This window comes from Ceratina calcarata, unplaced genomic scaffold (assembly GCF_001652005.2).
Source record: "Ceratina calcarata isolate Rehan_Ccalc_2016 unplaced genomic scaffold, ASM165200v1 scaffold157, whole genome shotgun sequence".
Lineage (NCBI taxonomy): Eukaryota > Metazoa > Arthropoda > Insecta > Hymenoptera > Apidae > Ceratina > Ceratina calcarata.
The window spans coordinates 145,431-163,499 of NW_017136957.1; the positions used below are offsets into that span (position 1 = coordinate 145,431).

At 40.3% G+C, this 18,069-nt stretch overlaps 2 protein-coding genes across 5 annotated transcripts in view; one reads left to right on the plus strand and one right to left on the minus strand.

The window, feature by feature from the left end:
- LOC108632494 (cytochrome P450 4C1-like) overlaps positions 1–3,093 on the plus strand; it is a 5,904-nt gene extending 2,811 nt beyond the window's left edge. Inside the window, exons 3-12 of the mRNA XM_018037135.2 lie at positions 689–779; positions 1,088–1,273; positions 1,384–1,477; positions 1,550–1,652; positions 1,718–1,820; positions 1,891–1,997; positions 2,074–2,142; positions 2,204–2,372; positions 2,449–2,628; positions 2,690–3,093. Of these exons, the coding sequence (XP_017892624.1) occupies positions 689–779; positions 1,088–1,273; positions 1,384–1,477; positions 1,550–1,652; positions 1,718–1,820; positions 1,891–1,997; positions 2,074–2,142; positions 2,204–2,372; positions 2,449–2,628; positions 2,690–2,859 (1,272 nt within the window). The 3' untranslated portion in view covers positions 2,860–3,093. The remainder of the gene's footprint in view (positions 1–688; positions 780–1,087; positions 1,274–1,383; positions 1,478–1,549; positions 1,653–1,717; positions 1,821–1,890; positions 1,998–2,073; positions 2,143–2,203; positions 2,373–2,448; positions 2,629–2,689) is intronic.
- A 2,660-nt stretch (positions 3,094–5,753) lies between these two features.
- sns (sticks and stones) overlaps positions 5,754–18,069 on the minus strand; it is an 83,361-nt gene continuing 71,045 nt past the window's right edge. Inside the window, exons 5-18 of one of the 4 annotated variants that reach the window (XM_026819731.1) lie at positions 17,404–17,583; positions 16,854–17,144; positions 16,343–16,642; positions 15,785–15,921; positions 15,175–15,328; positions 14,556–14,858; positions 14,053–14,328; positions 13,616–13,906; positions 13,342–13,520; positions 12,669–13,089; positions 11,449–11,610; positions 10,989–11,116; positions 10,191–10,377; positions 5,754–10,115 (exon numbers count right to left, since the gene is read on the minus strand). In XM_026819731.1, the coding sequence (XP_026675532.1) occupies positions 9,691–10,115; positions 10,191–10,377; positions 10,989–11,116; positions 11,449–11,610; positions 12,669–13,089; positions 13,342–13,520; positions 13,616–13,906; positions 14,053–14,328; positions 14,556–14,858; positions 15,175–15,328; positions 15,785–15,921; positions 16,343–16,642; positions 16,854–17,144; positions 17,404–17,583 (3,434 nt within the window). In that variant the 3' untranslated portion in view covers positions 5,754–9,690. Of the gene's footprint in view, positions 10,116–10,190; positions 10,378–10,940; positions 11,117–11,448; positions 11,611–11,657; positions 11,811–12,668; positions 13,090–13,341; positions 13,521–13,615; positions 13,907–14,052; positions 14,329–14,555; positions 14,859–15,174; positions 15,329–15,784; positions 15,922–16,342; positions 16,643–16,853; positions 17,145–17,403; positions 17,584–18,069 lie in introns of those variants that run through there. The other 3 variants (XM_018037125.2, XM_026819732.1, XM_026819733.1) reach the window with 3 other exon arrangements.

An 18,069-nucleotide genomic window follows, 5' to 3' on the forward strand; every position in this document is an offset into this window, starting at 1 on the left:
AATTTCACGCGCGCTATAAATGTTCACAGTAAAGTTGACAAATATCAGGGAAATATGTAGCGCACAGAAAAATCCATAGACGTCACAAGTGCTCTCAAAAAATATATACGCGTTCCGAATCTCCTCAGAGAAGTATATAGGCTGCAAATGTGTATAACCGGAGGAAAAGTTAATGCACGATTCGAATGTATCAATACGTTGGCACTTTTTTCTTTTTTTTAAAAGAAGAGAGGAACGTGAAATGCGATCGGGTTGCGTGGGACTCGAACGGTTAATTAAGTGACTCTCGTCAGCCAGATCGTTACATGCTTATCGATTCGTTCTAATTTGTACCGTTGAAACACATTGACGAGAGTACGTGCATCGATAATAATTTAGTTTCCCTATTAGGACAAACATTTGTTTAACAAGGATTTAAGGATGTATTGGCTATACAATCAATCCCAAAAGTTTCCCAAACGAAAATTTGGAAGAAATTGAAGGAGTACTCCTTGGAAAAATCTCGGAAAAATCGAAAATTTTTTTTTGTTGTTTATTATTAGCAATGTTCTTCCGACGTCTGATTTCTTTTTAAAAAATGCGTTTCTAAAGTGCATAAACTTTTGGGATTGACTGCATAGCCAATACATCCTTAATGGCTAGTTGCAGACTAAATTCCTTTAATCATTTCATTGTTTTCATTACGCAGACACTCATAGGACAATCTAGATTCACTCAGAAGAGTAATGTATATAGAATAACCTTGCCATGGTTCAGCACCGGACTTCTTACCAGTGCAGGTAATTCCCCTTTGAAAATATTTAAAAACACAATTAGCAGCGGCTACTGAGATACATACTTATTTTGATTTTTCATTTGCAGTATGAAAATCATGTAATAATTGCAAATATGTTTTGTCTTCACAACTATTCAAATGTTTCGATACGTTCGCAAGATACGCTGATTAGACTCTAAACAATTATCTTTTTATTAATTATGTACTGTGAAGTATATCTAGTTTTTTGATTAAGCGAAAACAAACAAATACGGGATATGCTAAATAAAAATGCAATAAAAGAGGCGCGGTTATCGTTCGATTTACTTACAGGTCGCAAATGGCACACACGCAGGAAGATACTAACACCTGCTTTTCATTTTAATATGCTTCGGGAATTTACCGACGTTTTCATCCAAGAAGGAGAACGGTTGATCGAGAAACTAAAGAGTGAAGGAAGGCCTGTTGTTAAAGATCTGAAGATGTTGATCAGCGAGCATACTTTGAATACTATTTGTGGTAAATCACAATTAATTCGAATTCTTAATTGTTGGTCAATAGAATTTTTTTACTGTACGTGAGAGGAAGTACTTGAAGAATGTAGTAAAAATGCTTAGTTCTTCCTTCAGAAACTGCAATGGGAACGTCCCTCGTTGATAAAGGACAATTTCAATTTAAATATCGCAAAGCCGTGCACGATGTGGGGAACACTATGGTGTATAGGTAAAGGATTTGAATGCGCTCTCATTTCTATCATATAGTACGCAAACGATATTCGTATATCTTTTTTTATAGATTACTAAGACCATGGTTGAACTTCGATTTTGTTTTCTTCCTTACTCCTGTAGGAATGCTACAATCTAGACTACTCAAAATACTACATGGCTTTACCAAACAGGTCGCGGCAAGATTTTTATTTCGAATACTTAAAGCATCAGTGATGCAATGTGTGATATGTTACAGATCATTAAGGAACGTGAGGAGTATCACGATAAGACCAACGGTCGTTATCTAGCTGATTTCGACGGCAATGCGAACGAAGATATTGATGATATGACATGCAGTAGTACGTTATGCAAACGACTAATCGTATTTAATTAATGGTACTTATGACTTAAATGTTTATTTGCTTGCAGTTCGCAAAAAGAGGCTTGCCATGCTCGATTTACTTCTATCGGCTCATCGACAAAATCTAATAGACGACGAAGGCATTAGAGAAGAAGTCGACACGTTTATGTTCAGGGTGCGTTTGCGGCTTGGATATAAAATTAGCTTTATCAATATACACTTCGTATTTAATGTTTTGCAATTTTCAACAGGGACACGATACCACGGCAGTATCCCTTTGTTTCACTATAATGCTTTTGGCTGAACATCCAGAGATTCAGGTAACTTCTCAAACGAAGAATAAAGGAAAACGTTTAATACATATCACGATAACGTCCTCAGGATCGAGCCAGGATTGAGGTGCAAAAGATAATGGAAGCGAGCAACGGAAAGTTAAGTATGTCCGATCTTCAAAAATTACCATATCTCGAAATGTGCATCAAGGAGTCGCTAAGACTTTATCCAAGCGTGCCTTTCATATCTCGTGCTCCAGAAGAGGACGTGATGTTAAGTACGTATCGAAACCACTTCTACAGTTTCTTATTTTCGGTTTATTAAATATCCGAGAATCTATTTCTATTTTTCAGGTAATTATCTAGTACCTGCCCACACTACAGTGAACGTGTACATATACGATACTCACAGAGACCCGAAGTTCTGGCCAAATCCGGACGTCTTCGATCCGGAACGGTTCACGCCTGAAAATTCTCATGGACGACATCCGTACTCATACATACCTTTCAGCGCCGGTCCAAGGAATTGTATCGGTAAGGAAACGGAATGAGAAAAACATTGAGGAGCGTAGTTACAAATGTTGAATTTCTACAGGGCAAAAGTTCGCCATGCTGGAACTGAAAGCAACCTTGGCGTACCTCTTGTATAATTTCATTTTCGAGCCTGTAGATTATCTTAAAGACGTCACTTTTGTACCAGACCTTATCCTACAAACGGAACATTCTTTTCGAACTAAGTTCGTTCCGCTGGAGGTTGTCGGTTGATAAACATTAGAACATGATCAGTACTTGGTACAGGATTCGTATTTGGTGGACTCGTTTTATTTGTAGGGAACACGATAAAAGAGGCGAGTTAAGTTGACGATCACTTTTAATAGATGAAATACGAAAACAATGTACAGATACAGAATTTACATTCCTAGCCGACGAAAGTTCGCTAGATAAAATGTTAATTGTGTAGTAAAAAATGAATTAAAAATAAAGACGATATACACTTAATGAGTGGCTTATCCATTGTTTTCTCACCTTCGTCATCATCATCGCCTCCGTCCTCTCCTTTATCTAGTCGCTTATCGGTTAGTCGTTTACCTAATTTACGATGATTGAATTATTTAATTATAATTATGTCTTCTGCATAGACACACAGGTGTTGAATACGTAATGGAGATTCTTAAAAGCTACACAATGTTTTTTTCTCTTTACTTTGGTTTTAAAGTAAGGACTAGTACGTTGAGCTTCGCTTTATCTCTATGTGCAAGAAAAAATTAAAAAGCAATGAACAGCAAACGATTCGACCAATTTATATCTGGCGATGTTTCTTACGACAGAATGAAAAATTCAAGCCACGTTATATGACATTACGTTTTATACATCGAAGATATGCTCGAAGATCATCGATATACATAGGTCAATGAGCATCGATCTTCTATACATCGTGATATCATATCCGAGAAAGGATATACGATCACATTCGCTATGAGCACAATTTAAATAGAAGTTAAATTACGCGTATGTATGTATAAACATCGAATACGGTCAAGTATTCCTCTCATCCTAACCGATTTATGGTCGCGATTCCATGCGAAGAGTAATTTACATACTTATGACAACGATTCATGATTCAGTTGTAACGCGTACAACTGCCAATAAATAAATGCAAGATGTCCAAGTACCTTTCAATTCATAGGAGCCTGCAACAGTTGATCTGAAACAGATTCTGAAGCGATTTCGTGGTACGGGCGACCATAAAACCTTACGCATTCTAGTTAATTTAAGTGCGATGAAGGCACGAGGCGTGTATTATTGAATCTTGTGCAGAGGGTGCATATGAAAACGAGCACAAGAAAAAGATGGGACTACGTTCGCTGAGCATCGCCGCGTTCGCGGTCTCGCGACGAGGAAACCCTTTCATTTTTATCATACTATACTAACAATGATTCCTCCTTAAAACGAGCGTATGACATTTTCTTTGCACAGGTGACAAGCGAAGCTCACAGAGTGTTTAATGTTTATACCATTTAGAATTGGAAATGTAATTTAGAATTAGAATGTAAAAATACTATGTATATATACAAGTTAATTAATGGGTGCCGATCGTTCGGCACCATAGTTTTATATTACACGGTTCTTTTCTCTCTCTCTCTCTCTCTCTCTCTCTCTCTCTCCCTTTCTCTCCCTCTCTCTCATTCTTTATTTTAATCTTTCGTCAGAGAGCTCCTCTCCTCCTCGGTAATTTTTTTAATCGGTTGTACTTATGAACAGTGACGATTGCTCCAAAGAATATTCTGTAACGTCGTGAATTTTCATCGGAAATAATATATCCCGCGTAACATCAACACTCGTCCTCGCTACGTTATTACATCTCTTTTTCTCTCTCTCTCTCTCTCTCTCTCTCTCTCAGTATAATAGATTCTCATTTCTCCTTGTTGGCACACGAACGGAAGCAACATACAGTATCCGATGATACGCCAAACGATGATACGAATTACGAATGAGAAATCTGCTCTTGCGAATTATTTTTATATTGACATCGAAGTTATCAATTTTACATTAAGTTCTTACTTAACGATACAAAAGACTGTAAACGAAAGCCTTTCTATTAAATGTTTTAATTACAAATTCTAATTCATTGTAAATTGGCAGATTTCCCGATCGGCCATCGAGATCAAAGGATAATTGAAAAATTCTGTTCTATATATATATGTATATATATATAATATACTGTATAATATATACGAGATACAAAATTGATTCGCCCCGAAAAAACGATAAAACGACTGAACAGTCTTCACTTCTTGCTGTGAAAATTTGGAACGGATAAACTCGTTACGGTGAAATTCGTCACGTCACTTTCGGCGATTCGTCACAAAGCCTTTGCGGTATCGTTCCCCGCTTATACATACGATAAAAGAATAACAGATGAATAGACCGCGGATCTTTATGCAAAACAGGACGTTAGCAACGTCAATTTAAAAGATGCAATCTAATCCGCAGCCTAGCGATAAGAAAACGGAACGATACACGCTAATTAACATCGGCGAGAGAGTAATTCCCTAATTTATACGTTTCCATCTCTCGTCCAGAAACGATTAAGAACAGAGAACGAACGAATACGAGAAAAGTAAAAAATTGAGATTTACATATATCTAGATTACGAAAGCTCTCGATCGTTTCCTTAAATTTGATATTTAATTCGTTACGCGTCTCGTCCCGTCTGATCTTTCATTACTTTTGTTCTTGTCTATCTAAGTCGTATATGTACATTATATACACGTGAAACGGTTAATTTATATTTATAATTATATGTATATATAATATATCCTCGTATCTTAATGATTGTATAATTAGGATTGACTATGTCTTAGAATAATCAACGGAATTATTAATTATATCGTGTAAAATATCAAATATCGTACTGTTAGATGGTATGTCCATCTCCAAGGTACCAATTTGGACGAATATCGGTCCGTCTAACATGCCTAGCACTTTGATGAGCAAATACTTTGGAGATTACATAATCTAATAATATCAGGTAATATTAAGTATAGATGATTTTTTGTTTCGTTAATTACAAATATAAAACATGTATATGTAAATAGAATTCTTAATTATGCGCAAACATGTTCTCTAATTGAGCATACGTCAAATTTCATTTCATCTTTTTTTTTTTTTCTTCCTCTTTAATCATCAGTCTAAGCCGAACGGTGCGGCTCCCGGTACACAACAGCAGCGGTTTAACAATACACCTTTCATTTTTATTTTTATTTCCATTTTCCTTTTTCTTTAAGCTTCGTAGAATCTACCGTTAACAAATCAAGAGCCTCCTCCTCCTCCTCCTCCGAGGTCAATCAAATATAACAAATAGCGCGTGCTACGAAAAAACGGTGTTACTCGTAAAACTTTCAAACTGCTTCTCAAGCATGAAACACACACACACGATAACGGCGCGGAAATTTTATGTACCTATACGATATTTCATGTTGAACGACGACCCTTTTCTTTTCTTTCCTGTGTCTGTGAGAGATGCACTTTGCCAAAGACGCGGGAGACGATGATAGCACGATCAATCATCACGACAGAGAACAGGATAGTGGGATCGATTGATCGTCGGTACCACCGTTCGCGGTTAGTTCCGTCGAGACTCTGGCGATAAATACGATTGCAAAATTTCATAATCACGATTAACTCACAGTTTTGCGAAGCAATCATGTTTCATCGTTTCTTGATAAACGTGTATACGTGTACACAAGCGAACTGTTTATCCTTCGTTTCTTAATTAATTTCCTCCTCGTCGGAAGAAATTCGCATCTTCTCCTCATTGAATCTGAACGAAACTGATCACCTCTTGTCCAAACGGGAGCTGTAACTCGCGTTTCACGCGTGGATTCGTTTTCCCTTTTTACAATAGGCCAAACGTATGCGGTGTCTTTTGTTCTCCTTTTCAAAAAATATATGCGTCGACTACTTAGGCTTTCGATAAACGGAAAGACGTTGTCCCTCATCCGATGGAATAACTTCCTTCCCTTCTTCATTTTCGTTTTGTCTCGTAATAAGATATAATACGTGATCTAACGCGCAATAATCCTATACAAATACTTCATATTAGCTTAGGTAAAGTGAGACCCTCATATGATCCATTATTATTTTGTTTGTTTGTTAATTATCTTCTTCGTGGAGTGTGTGAAACGCTGAGACATATCGCACTATTTACAAGGATAATCAATCTTTAATGGAAATAAATGCAAAAATATATGTATGTATAAACATTTAGTCGAACTACGTTCTTTCTTTCTGTCTTATATCATTTTTCTCATTTCGCATAAACACCTCGCCTCACTTTTCGTCTCGTCATCCTTACGCAAGAGTGCAAACATTAATTTTAAGTTGTCGCCGTGCCAGGGAAATAGCTTACTCTTAACTAAACTCATACTCGTACAATTAAACTTATGTACTATTGTCTTTTATTTTTGAAGATATCACTACTCCAAGACACTCGCATCTTTTAATTCCTTTCTTTGTTTCATTCTACATCATCCATTTAGACGTCGACTCTGCTGATTATGTTGATTAAATTTTGTCAATTTCTAATAAAATGTTATTCCGTTCTTCTTCGAATATTATTTCGTTGCGATATTACTGGTGGCTTGAAGCTATTGCCCTCTTAGGAAAATACGTGTGACGAGTGTATCCTGATTTTCATTCTCGATAAGTCAACCGTTTTCACGTGATGATAAAATACATATAAAAACAGTTTCGTATCCGCGGTACAGAAAGAAAGAAGAGGCAGTGAATAGTTACTATCGCGGTTAAAAGAAGATTACTTACTAACTACATTTTTTTACAAATATATTCAATATTCGTAAATATTTGGCATAGTTTTCTTTTTTCTTAAATTCAGTCGTTATCACCGACCGTACCGCGTGAAAACGAATTTAAAAAATCAATCGTGCCGATTTTGTTAACAGATAACACTGTACACGAAAATGAAACAAAATCAGCACTTATATAGGACGTCACGTGAAAACCGTTTAGATATTCTCCCCTGGTTCTAGTCGTGTGTCATCGTTTAATCGCTTGCATGTATTTCGTATGTATGCACATACTAACTCATAGAGCCTGTTAATCAAATCCCGTACAACGAAATATCAACCCGAAAAATCGATTCCCATCGAACAATTCATGAAACAGAATTAACGCGTTAAATCCGTTAGTGTCTATTCATAGTTTAGCTTCCGTTAACAATAACGGCGCGCAAACACCGTCTAAACGCATTCGCGAGAAAATGGAATCAATTAAACTATCCGTAATTAGTACTGACTTTAGAATCGGGCAGTGAATAATCGCGTTCAAATCGCGGTACAAAAAACAACGAGTTATAAATAAGTTTCTTTTGAAAAATTAAATGAAACGGACGATAAAGGACTTTAGAATGCGAACGAATACACGTGTTCGCATTTACATGTGGATCAAATCCTGTTAACGTGTGTAGAGAGCATTTTGTAGAAAGTACGCTTGCACCACCATTCTAAATTAAAGAGAAAAGAAGAGACGTTGTCCCTAAATGTATCGAACGATCTGGCAAAATATAATAAGCTCGACAAGGCCGAAGCGAATCACTTGTACGTCTCGCGTTAATTGTCTTCAATTTACTTATCTAAAACGTCGCCTACAATCTCTTTAGTACGCAATGATTAGACTGGTGTCCGCTTAGTTTCTCCACCAGTTCTTAACACCGAAGATTTTATTCAGGAATAGTTACGTTAAAACTATTTCTGAACGAAGCCTTGTTCCTGCAGTGAGCGGGTATATCATTGTTGTTCTGTTTTCCTTCTCTTCGAGTACGATCCGTTCGGTCAGACACAGAGAACGCGTCTTTTCAATGAGCAGGAGGAAAAGGGAAGAAGGAAATCAGCTGGATCACTACGCACCGATTTAACAAACGTCAACTGTTTCCCTGTGTAAAACGATTGTCTCGCTTTCTGTCTTCAGAAACATTAAACAAGAATGTCGATACATTTTTGCCAATGCCTTTGCCAACTAATTCCGCGAACAGAAACCATGGACGGTATTCACAAAAAAATGAATCTAAAAGGGAACACGCGATTGTACACGGGAGCAGCGATATTCGAGCTGCTCCGGTTATAGGGCCTCGATGACGTTCAATTCGTTTCGAATCGAGATTACTTTCAAAAGCGTCATCGAAAAGTATCTTAACCGACGGGAATTAATTGAATCGTGTAAGAAAATACAAAAATGAAACGGACTGTAAGTGTAAACGTATCCTTCAAGGAAGAATCTAAAACTCGTTACCGCTCACGAGTTTCCCTGATATTTCGTTTCATTATTATACTTCTCTCCTCTAGTTTATATATACCCTAGATTGTTGGATCGTATGAGTTTACGATGGTATTAAATCGAGTAAAATGTAACTTAGTGTAATAGTACAGTCCGCGGCATACCTCGCGTCAGTTTCTCTTCCGTTCACGAATTCTTATAGTCTCTCGTTCAACGTCTATCCATTCATGTAGCACAAATTCGTCACAAACAAATAAAACCGCATGAACAAGCGCGAACGAAAATCGGTCCAACTATTTACAAAAATAATGTAATCACGATCACTATTGCCACGAAGATATCTTCCGCTTCGTTGACTGCGCTTCGATCTTCGTTCTTCTTAACACATGATATGCGGAAAACATAACTACACGATCCGATCCGAGGTGCTACAGTACTCGACAACGAAACCAGCGGCGGCGTAGGTACTTACAAGGAATGCGTAACTGCCATTTTGCAACGACTCTTAACACTACCGTTTAGAAACCGCGAAACTTACCCGGTTCGTCACACCGTTTTTAACTATTTACATGCTTCCGTTACTTTCTTTCATGTTCGGAGGATAATATGTATAAGGTCGGAGCACCCACGCGAAACGACCGACGTTCATCGAACCCGGTGGTTTACAGAAAATCCAAGGGTGTCTTCGCGTGTCGCGCATTAGAGCCGGGTGGTTCTCTCTGTGACGGTGATAGCAGTCTCGTCCCTTGGCACGGCGCGGTATTTACCACGCACCGAACTAGGGCCGAAGATCGGTGATCCTCAGACAAGATGACCATCGATGTCCGAATAGGCCGGTGTAGGCGTGAACGTTGACAACGGGTGGCCGTGGGCGTGCGTGTTCCCAGACACGGACCGGGCGAAGGTGGTAGGCGGCGGTGGTACCGAGGGTGGTATCGGCGACTTCGAGCCTGCCGTCATCACGGTGACGTCCGGCGGCGGAACCGGACGCGGCAGGGTTCGACTACGCGTTAACGTGCCAGTGCTGCTCACATGGCTGGACATCATATGCCCGGTCGGACTCATCGAGGGATAGTAGCTACCCGTCATCGGATCGCCGACCACAGGAATCGGACTGTGGTTCGTCTCGTAGCCCATGTAACGTCCGTTATCGATTTCGACGCTGTAGAAGTTCACGTCGTTCGGCGGCGCGGGACTGGGATTACCGATGTAACTGGATTTCGAGACTGTAACAAAGAGAAATCGTGAAACAGTGATTTTAATTTGATATTGAAAACGTCGTGAATAGCGTTGAAATTTACCAGAAAGAGTTCCACTGGCTGTCGTTCGCTGGGGCGGCGAATCCATGCTCATCGGCGGTTGGACGTGGTTGCCGCGACGACCGAGCGTTCCTTGATGATGTACCTGCATTTCCATGTTCCCTTTCCCAAAATCCTGTATAGTCTGATCTATTAAATACGTGCTAGCCGCTGTCTTTCGTCCCTCGTCCTATTGCGTTACACACAGAGAAAGCGTTTCGTTAAATTACCGCGCCTAGCACGGGCAAAACCCTGAAACGTGTCTACCAAATGATTAAGTAATAATAAACTATTGTTCAACTAATTCAGTGGAACTTCGTGCTCCTACTGAGGTCGTAGCGTATCAGTATGAAGTGCAATTTATCAGCGTTGCTTTCGATGAAGCAATGCTGTCGATACATCGTCATTCTGATACATTACAAGAGTTCTCGGTATACGTTTACGTGCACGGGAACTAGTTTCTAAACCATGAAACCTGTCTATACTTAAGGATACCCATTGCGAGAAATGTTTCTTAAAATTTAAGAGGTATCATCGACAAAGAATAGCGTACACTACTAGTTGAAGCTTCGAAGAAAAAGAATCTCTCTCGGACGAAGTAAAATAAAAAAAGGTATCGAGAAAGTAAAGTATCGAGCAAAAGATTGAACCGCGTGAACTTTTCGAAGGAAACACAAGGGAACAAAAGCGAGAAAGGTATCTAAACGGAAGCAAAATGGAACAGAAATGTGTGTTAATAGAACTCAAACCTACCCTCCGGCATTACTTGTTACTAAGAACATACTGACTGATCGCACTGACCACGTAATCGTTAGTGTCGAAGTTAACGTCGCTCTTCTCGTCCGAGACCGAACTTAATTCACCGGTCATGGTGTCCCCGTTGACGATCGACGGCGCGTACATATCCGCTGTCTGCGACTTGTTTATACCTGTACAAACATAAAATTGTGTATGATGAACTGTACCGAATTCCCAAATTGCATGCCTTTTTTTAATTAAATTAATTAAATTACTTGTAAAAGAAAAGAAACGTAAGAATTTAAAACGGGGAAATTATAATTATATATATATATAAATTAACGGGGAATATATAAATATAATTATTACATAATTTATAACGTTTATAAACTGTCGACTAATGAAGAGCAAAGATTATTTTAAATTCTACGCGATACGATTCCGAATGTTTCGTAACATTATTTGTTGACACGGTGGAAGAAAAGCCGGATGAAATCTGTACACTGTACGTAAATCGACTTACGAGATTTATTTCGCTTTCTCATAATGTACCACAACGCGACGATCAGGATATTAATGATAAAAAAGACGAGGGATGTTGCTGCAAACGTATAGATATAATTGATCGTAATATCCCCCTTATCCAAGAGAACGTCTGGCAGGTTCGCCGCGTTATTCGGTCCTGCTGGTGGAAAAATCAGAAAGAAAACGCAAATGTAATAATATATTTACCGGAACGTTGGGCCTTCTTTTTCGATTTTAATGTAGCAAAGACTATGGGCGCAGCAATGAGTAGGCATACAGAGGCGGAAACAGTGATGATAATGACGATGATGTAGGAAGAATTAATCTCGCTGGATGTCACGTCGGTAGGTGGTGCCTCCCCTGTAAGCCAAGCGATACGCCCCCGTCACCGAATTGTTACTCATGCAACGACACAATCCGCAGATGGTTAGTTAAAACTTTTAGCATTCGCGGTTCTGATCTATTATTAAACGATTGCCACCGGCACCGTCGATCACAACGTCACGAAACGTTTCATTAGCGCGCCTAAGTCCATCAGCGATGGTAATCCTGCCGACGAGCGAAACTTCATCGTTACGGACGGGCGGCTATTAATCAGCTTGCGTCACGCAATGCTACATATATATAGACGGTTAAACATTGCCAATTACGATAATCGATATTTCGCATTCAGCATACGCCAATAAACGACATTTTACCGGCGCGTTGTTAATCAACGATTCACGGACGGACGTTGTTAAGTTATCTGACGATCAAGCCGTACACGAGGTTTAATGTGAAACGCTTTTGTTATTTCAGCTACGACCTCCTCTATTCCTTTTTCAATGTTCCGGTTTCGAACAGAACGGAAAATACATTTGGTATAACGAAATTTAAATGACGATATGCGCGTTAATAAATAAAGCAGGCTAACTTTATATCTCCTTCACCGAACGCATTAAAAGTATTTCGCAGATAAACGTTTGGAATGAATTATTCAAGCTGAATTAGTTCTATTTCCCATTAACCATACTCTCGTTTATTAAAAAATACGTTCTTTCATTATCAACTTTCATAAATTAATACGATGATAAAATATACTGAAAGCTACCGATATGGTATTATATGATATTGAAAGTTGTTAGTGAACTATGATTTGCTCTAATAAAAAAAAAGCAACTACCATGGCAAACGAAGTATGTATATTGAAAGAAGAGAGAGAGAGAGAGAGAGACTTACGGAGAGTTTGAACTTTGACAAGGTCCGGCAGAAAGCCACTGTCACCCTTCTCATTAATGGCTTTCACGCTGAACACATAGTAAGTCCCGAGGGACAGTCCCGTTATAGTGGTTTTATATTCTCCCGGCGATACGTCTAGGTAATGGTATCGATCCTGGTAGTCGAGCGCCTCTCGCCAACGTATCTGATAGGAAGTGGGTAAACCGCCGTCGAATCCTCTCTTCCACGTCAGGGTGACGGAATCGTGGGTGACGTTGTATACCTCGAGGTCAGTAGGCTTGTCCGGCGGCGACGTCACGTCCAGAAGAATGATATCCGTCGACTGTCCCATTTTGTTCATCGTCCGGCACTCGTATTTCCCGTAATCGCGCGACGTCACGTGGAAAATGGTCAGCGTCGACTCGGAAATTAATTCGCTTAGCTGCAAAAAGACCAACACCGGCACGTTCGTTTGGCGAGATTGCACGACCCATTTTCGCTCGGGTAAATAACGATTTCGGGCTCTCCGGCGTGAAACGATTCGAGGAGTAATAAAAACGGTACTCAATTCCACGTACTCGGAGGAATTTCAAGATTTCTCAACGAATCTAATGACATCAGTCAGGATATTCATCTTTTATCGGGACGAAAGTGAAACTAGAGAAATAATGGAAATGTTTCATTACGAACTCACGTTAGTATGCGAAACTCCGTATTTGTGTTCGGTGACGTTTGGCAACAGCGTTTTTCCATCGAACGCCCAGCTGAAACGAGGCAAAGGCGATCCGCGCGCTTTACAATACAATTGCACGTTAATCCCTTTGTTGGCCGCCGCCCTTCTGGTCAATGGGGTGTTCATCATTTGCGGTTTGACTGCGTGCACAGATGTAATTATATCATTTAAAACAATCGTTACATACACAGTCGGGTGCAACGTTATGAGTTTCGCCGAGACTTTGAATACGTACAATTGGTGATGAAGAGAATGGGCTCAGAGGTAACATTGCCTATCCCGTTGTTAACTTTACATTGATATTCCCCGACGTCTTCCTGATCGGGGTTCTCGATGTGAAGATAAGAAGTTCTGTTGATAAAAGAGGTAGAATACCGGCCGGAGAGTTCCGAGCTCGAGCCAACTTTCTGCCACGCGACGTACTCGTCTCCTATGGGGCTGCCATCCACTTCGCAGAACAATTTCGCCTCGATTCCTGGAGGATACACTATTCCGGACGGCGAGGTGCGTTTAATTTTCGCCGAGTCTGCAAAACGTGCGACGTGCGTCAACATTTCCGTACGACATTTCCCGACTCGACGGAATTCAATTTTTTCTCTACATCTCATATCACTATTTTATATACTATTATAATAGAAAAGTTAGACATTTCTAGTGAAAGACAGTATTTACATTGAACAGTTATGTTCAATTGGTAAAACGTAGTCCCTTCCTCGTTGGTCGCTTCGCAGACGTAAGTCCCGGCATCGTGTCGATCCAGCCTGGTGATATTCAACGTGGAACCTCGGACGGATATCCTTCGATTACTGCTGGCTAACGGCAACCCGTCCCTGGTCCATGTGTACCTTATTTCGTTAGGATTTCCCATGGCGGAGACAGAAACGACGAAAGGCTCGCCCTCCATTCCGATCAGTTCATAAGGATCGATCGGCGAGAATATTGGCTTGTCTATAAAATAAAATCAATTCCTTTTTTTCACACTATTTATTATTGATTATAATATAAACCTAGTAATCATAGCTTGAAACGCGAAATGAAGTTTCAATCGTAGCAAATAACGTTATGTATTTCGCGATGAAAAATAATGTCGACAGGCGTGGACAGACAGTTCCATGGTATCGATATCTCTGCGTCTATTTTTCCAGTTAATACGCTGTTTCGCGTGTAATACTCACACAACACGTCGAGAGTGGTGGCGTCGTGGACAGCCCTATCCATTTCGTTGTTCCTCGCCTGACACGTGTACAGCTCCCCGTTCATTTCTTCCGTCAGATCCAACGCCAGATCGACGAACGACAGAAATCCACCGTGTAAACCGGGCTTGGTGCCGTTTCTGGTTCCCTGCACCGGGATACCACCCTTCCACCAGGACATCTCGGCCGCCGGATTGCTGCTACTCGATTCGCAAATTATGCGTCCCTCCTGACCGGCGTGTAGATTTTGCGGCTCGCGAGTGATCTTCACCTTCTCGGGTGGAACTGAGATAAAGGAAACGATTTTATTTATTGAGTCAAATAAAAGAATAACGATATTCGAAATTAATTAAATAGCAACTGATCCAGATATCTTTCGTTATGGTTAAATACTCGAGGTGAAACGAAGTATAAAACCCGGGAATACGGAGAGCAGATAATTTTGAAGAAAAGTTGAAACCGTTTGTATGTATCTACTAGGAGCGAAAGCTTTCTCATCATGAAAATTTCAGAGCTGATAAGAGTTCCCTTGCATTGTTCATATCTGTGATATTGCTAAAGCGTTATGTTGCGGTGCGGGCGGCACTTTATCGGGTCTTACAGTTAACTTTCAGGACGAGCACTTTGCGCAGAGGAATTTCAGTGGCGGAATTCGCTGCATCGCATCGTATGCGCGCGTTATTGTCGGACGCGTTTACGAGTATCGTCAGCTCGCTGGAAACCGCGTGGTCTCGCGTTCTCGTGGTTCCCGGTACCTGAAACACAAAGTGTATTAGATAAATAAATTCGTGCTCTTGCTTGCATGCTTGCTTGTTGTGTTTCCCTCCCCTTGATCTTCGCAATAGGCAAATGTGCAAATAAAAATGCGATGCAAACTACTTTCATGATTAAAATTTTTTCAATTCGAATGAATTAATTATTCAGTAACGTTAACATTACAACAAAATTAATTGATACTTTCTGCGAATGGCTAACGATGTTTCATAATTAGTTCACTAAAAATAAGTACGTCGAGTATTAATTTCATGCAACCGACAACAGTTCGCATTTTGATATTCAACAACATCATAAACAATAATATGTACGTATATTACATTTATTGTACAGAAAATATCGTTTCACCGTTGAATAAATTAATTGATATTCCTGTAGAATGCGTTTGTTACATCTATATTCATTTTGTCCTAAATTTTGTGGGACGGTCCACTCACCTTCCTGTCGTTCTTGTACCAACTCAACATGGGCAACGGGTTTCCGGAAGTGGCCGTGCACATCAGTTTGAGCAATGTGCCCGAGTCGATCGTCGTCCCCTCCTCGTAACCGGTGATGCTAATCCTCGACGGTGGATCTGTCGCGAAATAAATAATTGTCCCAGTTGTACACAAACCGATGTATAACATTGCAGAGTCTTACTAGTTCCCCTAATTGCTCGACAAAACGTGTCACAAGCGGATGGGACTTCGCTAGTACAAGTGGAGTAAGGTACAATTACACGGACTCGTATCTGCCCCGACTAAGGCGGAATTAATTTCGACGCAAGTTCGAATTACGAGCGGATACGTATTCCATAGATTCGCAGGGTTAAACTGGCAAGACACTGCCCCGATTAGCCCCAGATTAGTTTTATACTAATCTACCTGTTAAATACAGATTCCCGATCCCGCTTAACGTTCATCCTTCTGATTATCTAACCGGCTTACAACGTTCCATGAACGATACAAATATCAAGAATGAAATTGAAATTTGCGCGAGATACGAATATTACTTACAAATCACGGTGATGGTGTGTGTCCTGACGACGTTCTCCGTTAGCTTAGCGTTAGAGGCATCGCAAATCACCACGATACTTCTACTGGTGCGATTTATATTGAAAGTCACGTTCGAACTGGTGATCCAACCGCCCTGCGACGCCGGCTCCGTTCTCGAGGCGTTGCTCTCGAAATTGTGACCGTCCACCGTCCACTTAATGTCCGCCGGCGGGTTCGAGTTCTCTGTCGTGCAGGTGATCACCACTTGTTCGTCCGCCTTCGCCTCCGTTGGCCCGTTGATCGTCACCCCGGACGGCGCGACTACGAGCGAAATGGCCACGTTTAGTGAAATAAAACTGAACGATATCAACGATGCTCCAAGGTTTATCGAATTGATTTCGATCCGGCCGGATTATTAGATCGCATATTTTTGATTTATATACTGCACGCACAGCGCTTATAACTTCTACAGATTTCTTTCGTAAGGTCAGCAGTTCAATTATTATAAAAAGGACGTTTTAGAGGTACTCACAGAGTACAGTGAGATCGACGTGGACTTTCATGGGCTCGACGCTCATGATGTTGAACACCTCGCATCTGTATCTCGCGTTATTATCCTGCGCTTTCGCGATGATAGACAACACGCTTTCAGAGAAGCTACCCTCCGTTCGATACACCGTGGAAACCTGTTCGTTGTTCCTGTACCATACGATCTGCGCCGGTGGATTTCCGCCCCGTGATCGACAGGTCAACTCCAACTGTTGTCCACGTTTCACGGTCTCACCCTCGGTGTAGCCCTCGATGTACGGCATTCCGGGTGGATCTGGAAAATGATCCCGATCGTGCGAGTTACCCCGTACCGGAAGCGTCGCGTCTCCCCCGTTGTTCGTTTCGGTAATGGAAAAAGTTTCTCGATAAAACTTTTAAAAGGGGGAGCAACCGCGTTGCGTTTAATTGACACGCGTTATGCACAGCGAGAAACAGTTTTAAAATACGTGCCAACGATGTATCTTTTTTTTCAAATAAAATTACAGCCAACGAGGAAATGATAAAGAGATTGAAATTTGGGAAATTCTGCTTACAAAAGACGGAGAGTTTGATGGTGGCTCTCAGAGGTCTGTCGATTGGTATTGCTGGGTGGTTCGCCTCACAGGTGTAATTCATGTCATTGTCATCAGCTGTAGGGACGATCACGATGGAACCGTGAGTGTCATATTTCAGCAATTCCTTTTTACTCTCCCCTGGTTTTTGTAATTCTTTATCTGAGACAGACAACAACGCACATTTTGCATTGGTTACAATTATTTTTTATGTACATAATTTATATATAACAATTTTAAAGCTTGTTCTAAAGGTAGATTAAGAAAGCTGAATCTATTTCTATAGGATCTCACGCTTTAAAGTCTTCTCCTTGGGCCTGCAATACGGCCAGGCTATAATAGACTAGCACTATTCAATACAATACAAAAAGGAACCTGAATTACCTCTTTCATGACTAAAAGTAAATCAATTTTTAATAAGAATTCAGTTCAAGTAGAACCATAAATAATTATAAAAACAGCGTTGGTATAAGAGTTCTCTGCTTACAATTTCTATCGATCAGTTAAGGATGTATTGGCTATACAGTCAATCCCAAAAGTCTATGTACCTTAGAAAAACGCATTTCCTATAATTAAAAGGAACTCAGACGTCGGAAGAATAATGCTAATAATAAATAGCTACGTGCTAAAAAGTATACAAGGAAATAT